This window comes from Gadus morhua, chromosome 6 (genome assembly GCF_902167405.1).
Source record: "Gadus morhua chromosome 6, gadMor3.0, whole genome shotgun sequence".
Lineage (NCBI taxonomy): Eukaryota > Metazoa > Chordata > Actinopteri > Gadiformes > Gadidae > Gadus > Gadus morhua.
Genome location: NC_044053.1, coordinates 4,405,301 through 4,414,016, shown reverse-complemented (window position 1 = coordinate 4,414,016; position 8,716 = coordinate 4,405,301). Strand labels below are relative to the sequence as shown.

The 8,716-nt window shown below is 45.7% G+C and overlaps 1 protein-coding gene across 1 annotated transcript in view; it reads right to left on the bottom strand.

Annotated features, from left to right (window-relative positions):
* Positions 1–8,716, bottom strand: part of ulk4 (unc-51 like kinase 4) — a 42,806-nt gene that overhangs the window by 1,712 nt on the left and 32,378 nt on the right. Inside the window, exons 20-22 of the mRNA XM_030359222.1 lie at positions 8,319–8,480; positions 6,041–6,226; positions 3,551–3,678 (exon numbers count right to left, since the gene is read on the bottom strand). Coding sequence (XP_030215082.1) covers positions 3,551–3,678; positions 6,041–6,226; positions 8,319–8,480 — 476 coding nt within the window. The remainder of the gene's footprint in view (positions 1–3,550; positions 3,679–6,040; positions 6,227–8,318; positions 8,481–8,716) is intronic.

Here is an 8,716-nt window from a genome sequence, read left to right as displayed (position 1 = left end):
CCCCCCCCCCCCCCCCCCCCCCCCCCCCCCCCCCCCCCCCCCCCCCCCCCCCCCCCCCCCCCCCCCCCCCCCCGACCGGCGGTCATGTGATGCCAGGGGAGACCGGCTGCGTATACAACATGAATATGGATCTCATCATACCCGCCGCGCGCCGCCACAGCTGCCGCCCCACCAGTTAGGGATCGGGGTGAACCGCAGTCCAACGCGCGCTGATGAGGAGCCGCGCAGTCATTTCAAAAAAAAAAAGGGGAATAATGAAGACATCCAGGGAAATCCATACGGGTTTAAACCTGGGTAGGCCGCCAAGCTTATTATAACTCATATAGACGCATCTCATTAAAACGTCTCCGCTCGGTCCCAGGGGAGTCCGGCACGGGGTCGTCCAGAGGTCTCGCGCCTTTTGCTCAAAGTCCGACGCGCACGCTGATCCCTTCATGGGATATGCACTCTGATATGTGAAGTTCTGTAGAGAAGTTCATAATACACAATATGAGAGAGCCATGGGTTTCCTCAGTACGAGTTTCCATAGATCATTCTTATTGAGGACAACAGGAACTTTATTACCGCGCTGGTTCAATCTTCGGTTTCCCTTGCCAGGGTATTGAGTTCTTCTTGTGCGAGATGTAGCATATCGGTCATGATGGTTAGAGAAAGGATTTGATTGACGCCAGAGGTTAGAGAAATGATTTGATTGGCGTCAAGAGGTTGGTTAGATCAATTATATTTAAATGCAGCCCAATTGCTGTTTACCATTTTACATTGATAATTAGATGCATAGAGTCTTTTACACTACAGATGATGAACATTGTCAGAGAAGCCAAGCTTTTACATCTGTATTAAGCATATAACATCTTACATAACATTTTCAAAGCAACTTTTTAACAGCAACTTTAAAAAGTTGCTGTCTGAGCAGAAGACACAGACAAAAACTATTGAGCCATTGAGTATTCAGAAAAAATAAATGAATATATTTGATGTTTCAATTGACTTTTTGGAATCTCTAAGTCTTCTTCTCAAGGGCCACAATCAGGACTCTTCACTCTTCATTTGCAAAGACAAAAGAGAAATATGTCTGCTACCAGGCTTTCATTTTCAGTGTTGAAAATTAAAAATCTTCTAAATGAGGACAATTACTGTTGGTTTACTTAAATATTTATGAGCAAACCACACAAGAGGGAAGCAGAATTCTAAAGTACAGTTTATTCTCTTATCTCACTTTTGAATAAAAAGATAATGTTTTGGCACACAGCCGTAAACAAAAGTCATCATAACTGTGAAGAAGAACAAATCCTGCCAGTGTAAAGTTATAAAATGATATCGCTGGTTTTGGTATGAAGAAAAATATATATTTATTTTCGATCGAGTTGATCTTATGGCGTGTTCCTCAATCCTCGGACGCCAGACTTCCCAGTCGAAAGTCGAAGACCTCCCAGCTTTTTTGCTGCATTTCTCGGAGGCACGCCCCCTTTTTGTCTTCATCCCTCGGAATTCTGAGAGTAGACCGAGAGCAGTGATGACGCTCTCAACAAAATGGCTGCGCCTGTGAAGAGATTTATTTTCTTTGTATTTGTACCACGTTAGTCATTTTAATGTCGATTTTAAATGCTCTTGCACACTTGATTACATTGTTACTTTATTCCGGTCACCAATTTATACATTGCATGATCTTGCTGTGCTTGCAATACAATGAAAAGTGGTGGTGTTTGTTTTCGGGCTGGTTTGCTAAAGAGGCTAATGTAGCTAACAATAAACAGCGCTTAGCCAATTTCAAGACTGTGGAGGTGGGGCGGCGTCTGGCCTGCAGGGGGAGCATGGAGCACCAGGTCTGCTGGGGTGATGGGGTCTGATTGCTGACAGGTGTCTGCAATCGGACCCAATCAGGAAGTGTGTATTTATGTGCCTGCTTGTCTTTCAGTCAGGGGTTGAGAGAGAGAGAGAGAGAGAGGGAAGACGCTCTCTGCGAGCCAGAGAGAGCGTCATAAGAGATGGAGACGGACAGAATGCACATGGAACGTTGTCCTTTTGTTCCATGACTTTGTGTTTGTTAACCCGAAGGGGAAATAAACGGGAGTTCGCTCCTTTTCGTCAAAAAACGGTGTCCTGACTCCGGTGAACCCGTTACAATGACACAATCACAAAGACGAACAGGGACGCTATAAATGCTCCGAGACCGAAAATGACGTCAAAAGTGCATCTCGGAAGGCTGGCGTCCGGGATTCAGGAACACACCATTATACAACGTTTGTATGTTCCAGTAAAGACCACTCAAGAGAAACCAAACGGCTCCACAGCCCCATCTCTGGGGACCATGAACGCTGCTTTCACACCCCTTACTGTAGCCTAGAAATCTAGACGCCCCTAGCCGCAGAAAATTTAATTTGCAGCCAGGGAGGTCTAGCCTTCTGTCGTCGTTTTTCGCTGCTGGAAACAGAAAATGGGACAGGCCAATCAGATCGTGAGGGGCGGTATCGAGCCGAATGACGACAGAGCTGCGAAGGTTCCGTGTTAAAGGTAAACAATAATGGCTGCTGCTGCTGGCGAACAGCTGTCTTTCGACTCGGCTTTGGCCGCGACTCTTCAAGACTTGAAGTTGTCATTTTCTTTGAGAAATGAACAAAGAACTGCACTGAAGTCTTTCCTGGAAAAGAAAGATGCATTCAGAGTTTTGCCGGCCGGATACGGTAAAAGTTTCGTCGTCGGTCTAGGTTCTCTCAATCCACCATTCACAACACTTCCCCATGGAAATTTCCGTCGCTCTGACTACGTCACCTTCTTCGTTGCTCTGATTGGTTGTAGCGCTATCCTATTGCGTGCAGAGGGAACTTGAAAGACAACCGTTTATCCCGCCCACACTGCCACCGTACGAGACCAGACCCAATATCTTTCCGATAAGGGTCTGGCTTGCCAGGCTACCCTTACTGTGCAAACGGGTCCAAAGGGCCTCCTGTGGCCCCTGACAGCTATGTGAGCTTCACACTTGGTTACTCCTCGAGTTTTAGGAAACAATTGTTTAAAGCAACAATTTAAAATGCTCTACGTAAGATATCGAGAGTAATCATTTGAGTGTAATTAATTAGAAATGTCAATAGGCGCTGTGAGGATATCTGTCTATGGTTGCCTGCAGGCCTCCCTCTGTTTCATACAGTTATACTGATTTTAGACAGCTACCGGCATTTTCTGACCTATCAGGACAGCACTTTCCTGATCGGTTTTGGGAAGCCATCTTGCCTGTCTATCACATTTGCCCACACACAATTATCACAGCTTCACGACAGGTGTGTGAATGAAACACTTCTCAGTGGTGTGTGTGTGTGTGTGTGTGTGTGTGTGTGTGTGTGTGTGTGTGTGTGTGAGGTGTGTGTGTGAGTGAGTGTGAGTGTGATTGTGCGTGTTTGCGTGTATGTTTGTGTGTGTGTGTGTGCGTGCGAGTGTGTGTGTGCGTGTGCGTGCGTGTGTGTGCTCGCGTGTGTGTGTGTGCGTGTGCGTGTGTGTGTGTGTGTGCGTGCGTGTGCGTGCGTGTGTGTGCGTGTGTGCGTGTGTGTGTGTGTACCTGTGCTGACAGCAGTACTTCAGTGTCTGTGTGTTGTCCTGGAGGAGCAGCAGGAGAAGCAGCAGTGCTTTGGCCCTGGTCAGCATGGATGGACTGTCTAAACACCGTAGGACCTTCAACACAACCTCCTAGAAACGCACACACACACACGCAGACATACTCACACACACACACACACACACACATGCGCACACACACTCACGCACACACACATTCAAGCACACATGCGCACGCACACACACACAGACACAGTCAAGCAGACATGCATACACACACACGCACTCACGCACACATGCGCACACACGCGTGTGGAAGCACACGAAGACACACACAAGCACACACACAGGCCCACACACAAATGCTCACACACATGCGCACACAAGCACAGGCACACGAAGATACACACACACAAATGAGACAGCGGTGAAAATGAATCAGAAGACCGTACAGCCACTGGAGAATCAGGAGCCTCGAACACGGCAGGAAAACAAGAATTAGCATTTTTACCATACTTAATAAGGGAGAGAGTACCTCTAATGTGGCTAATCTTTTCTCCAAACATTGAATTCATAATTTCTCATTTTCCAAGAAGCAGATTTTTTTATTTATTTGTAATTTACCAGAACAAATAACTCACTAAAGTGAAATAAGTAAATCAACTAGTCTAATAATTATGAGGCAAACACACACACACACACACACACACACACACACACACACACACACACACACACACACACACACACACACACACACACACACACACACAGAGGTAGAACGACACACACATCCACACAAACTTCCCCCAGCACTAAGTTACCATCAGTAATTGGTTTGAAACATTGTGGAGTGGCCAACATTCATTAGCATTATCATTATCGCTAGCACCATACACCACAGGCTCTGTGAGCCAATGTGTTTGTGTCTGCAACTTTGAGTTGGTGCGCGACTGTGCCTGTAAAGTCTGCCAATGTATGCATACGCGTTCGCATATGTGTGTGTGTGTGATGTGGTGTGTGTGTGTGTGTGTGTGTGTGTGTGTGTGTGAGTGTAGTGACACGCGTTAATTAATTTCAAAGCCCAGTAGTGTGTTTCCAGACGATAAGTCCCTCCCCAGTACCCACAATGCCTAGCGTTCAGTAGACGGCTGCAGAGTGTGTGTTCATTCGGCCAATTAGTACAGATACTGTCACACTGAAAATAAGCGTACGCGTGTACACACACATACTCACTCACACACACACACACACACACAGAGAGACGCACGCACACACACACTTACATACACAACACTGTTCTGTTTTTCTCTGTGCCAGGGGAGTTAGGAGAGACAGTGAGATAGAGATCGAGATAGAGAGGGGGAGAGGGAGAGGGAGAGAGAGAGAGAGAGAGAGAGAGAGAGAGAGAGAGAGAGAAAGAGAGAGAGAGAGAGAGAGAGAGAGAGAGAGAGAGAGAGAGAGAAAGAATGAGGGAGATAAAGAGGTAGAGAAAGTGTTACAGAGAGAGAAAGAGAGAAGAGAGAGAGAAGAGAGAAAGAGAGAGAGAGAGAGAGAGAGAGAGAGAGAGAGAGAGAGAGAGATAAACAAAGAGGGAGGGGGAGTAGATAATTAGAGTAGATGAGTTAAGGTGGCGAGTTTGTTCTCAAGTGCTTTCTCAATGCAAATAGATTGAGTTCAAGAGACAAATATCCCTGCAACATCACACTGAGTAACATCACAAGTAGTCAACTCAGCGTCCGTTCCCTTCTGCCCATCCACTTCAGCAAAGAAACACAACTGATGCCCGTCTTAATTCACCCAAAAGCACTCATGCTCCTTGCACTTCTTTGGTTTTGTGTGTTTGTTTGTTTCTGTATGCGTGTTTCGGAATTAACAAGAGATCAGGGCGCCAGAAGTCATGCAAAACAAAGATACGTGCAACGAATCTGTGTGTTGCCTTGTCATGTTCTCCCATCCCACGTAGCGGCTATGCACGCGGCCTCTGATCTCTATACTGCCCCTGTGGGGTAAGACAGGAATGGGATCCTTCTCCTTGGGGGGGGTCAGTTCAAGATGGAAGTGACCCCCATCGCTGGAGAAGGTCATCGCCAAAAAAAACAAAACAACAACAACAACCTTGAAAATAAGATCCTGAGGGCACGGAGGATGTGCTCTTGCGTATGAATGTTAATTTGAGCGGAGCGGTGCCTTGGTGTGTATGGTGTGTTGGTGTGTGTGGTGCCTTGGTGTGTGTGGTGCCTTGGTGTGTGTGGTGTGTTGGTGTGTGTGGTGCCTTGGTGTGTGTGGTGTGTTGGTGTGTGTGGTGCCTTGGTGTGTGTGGTGTGTTGGTGTGTGTGGTGTGTTGGTGTGTGTGGTGTGTTGGTGTGTGTGGAGCGTTGGTGTGTGCGGTGCCTTGGTGTGTGTGGCGCCTTGGTGTGTGCGGTGTGTTGGTGTGTGTGGTGCGTTGGTGTGTGTGGCGCGTTGGTGTGTGTGGTGTGTTGCACACACGGACCTTGGCCTGCGCCAGGCGGTGGGTGTGTGTGTGTGAGCCCAGCAGCGCGGCGGCGGTGGCAGTCAACAGGTGCTGCTGGACTCTGGGCGGGGCCACGCCCTGAGCCTCAAACATGGCCGCCGGGCCGCAGCTGTCAATCACCGCCAGGAAGACCCCCGGGACGCGACGGGTCAGCCTGGACAGAGCCTGGAGACGGACAGACGGACAGACACACAGGCACACGCACAGAGGTAGACACAGGCAGACGGACAGACAGACAGACAGACAGGCAGACAGACAGACAGACAGACAGACAGACAGACAGACAGACAGACAGACAGTCAGACAGACAGACAGACAGACAGACAGACAGACAGACAGACAGACAGACAAACAGCCAGAGATAGAGACAGATAGACAGCCAGAGAGACAGAGATATAGACAAACAGACAAAGCGAAGAGACAGACAGGCAGAGATAGAGATAGATAGACAGACAGAGACAGACAGACAGGCAGACAGACAGAAAAAACAGAAATAGATATAATCAGACAGACAGAGAGACGGACAGACAGGCAGACAGACAGGCAGACAGACAGACAGACAGACAGACAGACAGACAGACAGACAGACAGACAGACAGACAGACAGACAGACAGACAGACAGAAGAAAAAAGAGAAAGACAAACAAACAGACAAACAGAAAAGAAAGACAGCAATAGAGAAGAGAGACAGACAGAGATCAAGAAGAGACAGACAGACCGAGAGACAGACAGAGACCGACAGACAGAGAGACAGACAGATAGGTAGGTTCCATAAGTAGGTGAAAACAGAAATGTTCCATTGGAAAGTAAAAACTCATGTATTTTCATCGATGTAAAATGTATCGTTACATGAATTTGTGTGGTCAAAATGCTTCAGCTATTAAAATCATGAATATTGTTTGTCTAGGATGAAGTCCAAAACAGCTGATACCACTCCATACAACTTCAGTACTACCTACACATATTGAACAAGTCGGTATCTTAGAAACCCCTACGAATACATTTATTATGATTACATCAACTTGGTGAACACTACACTAAAACATTTTTTTTTGGTATGAAAATAAATATACATAGATTTAAGCTTTTCTTTTTACTCTGTGCAAAATATTAATATATCCAAAAAACTAGCAGTATCAATGCATTATCTTCCCACAGAGCGAGAACAAACATGATGTACCGGCTTTTTGATATAAAGTTCAAACCATGTGAACTTTATTTATCGTTGACCTTTGCACACATACAATGAGATAACAGCTTTGTGTGGCATTCAAAAAGTTCAAGCGAGGAATGGTGACCATGTTTGGGAGTGTGGTTTCCTATTGGTTAGCTTTACAGTCAAGTTAACCATAATAAAGTGTCGCAGAGCCAGCCAGCCTTTATATACGGAAATGTGTTTAGAGGTCTTGATTGACATGCAAGCTCAACCAATCACGGAACGTATGCTGAAAAAGTACTTCTTGATTATTTATTTTTTATCAAAATGTGATATTCAACAATTAATCAGAAGTCTACAAAAAAAATCATATATATTCTGGTGGGTTTAATTATATTGTTGGGTTGTTTTCCCCTGTTTTTTTATTTGAATTGCCTTTTATCTATAATGATGAAGTTTGATTGATGGAACAAAGCTGGGGCTGTTAATTTGCATCTCCCAAAAGCGGCAAAAAAATCGGTGAGTTTAAATGCTTTCTTTGTATTTTATTTACTATTCAACCAAATAAATTAAGCAGAACAACTTGTAATGGTTGAATGCATAGTGACCATGTTTAGCTGGGTCAGAGGTCAATTGGGCTTCCAGGAAATAAATCAAGGCACATTTTTAATTGCATTCTTAGTTGGTACATAGGTTTGTACAGTTATTCAAATTAGTTTAATTATCAAACAGATTAATTAATCCTGCTTGCTCCTTACATAGTTCAGGGTACTGGGATAGCCTGCTACCTAAAGTTCAATTCCAAACCAAACCAAACTAATGAGCATCAAATGTTAGGGTTATGTACTTTATAATAGTGCACAGCGATAGGGCATGTAAGTCACAACGTCACATTGCATTAAGCACCTCCATTTATGAAATATAGGAGGAAACAACACACCAACACTTTTAACTTTAAACCTGAGAAGAAATATCAGTAAAAACGAACTGAGGAGTTTGGATGCGTCTGTGTTTTTTGTGGCTGAGACTTAACAGATATGAATGACGTCAGTTTGTGTGTGTGTGTGTGTGCGTGAGTGTGTGTGTGTGTGAGTAGCTCACAGAGATGGCCGTGATTCTGACAGCCTCCACGGTGGAGTGGGTGAACAGGTACCACAGGGCGGGGCCTGTCTCCACGGTGACCAAGCTGTGGGCGGAGTCAGTCACGGTGGTGGCGAGGTTTTCGACGGTCTTAGCGGCCATGTGCTGGACCACGGCGTCGTCCTGTGACACACAAACACAAACACTCTAAGTACAAACAAAACACGCAGTTCGAGAGTTCCAGACAAATGCATGGAATATTTAAACCCGACCGTCTCTAACCATTTATTTAGTATTACCGTGGTCTAACCAGCGCTACACCATAGGATTTGAGGGTAATATGTGTCTCAGAACAAAAGCACTCTGCATATGGTAAAATACATATTTGTACACTTTGAACATTGCCTCTGACTAGGTGT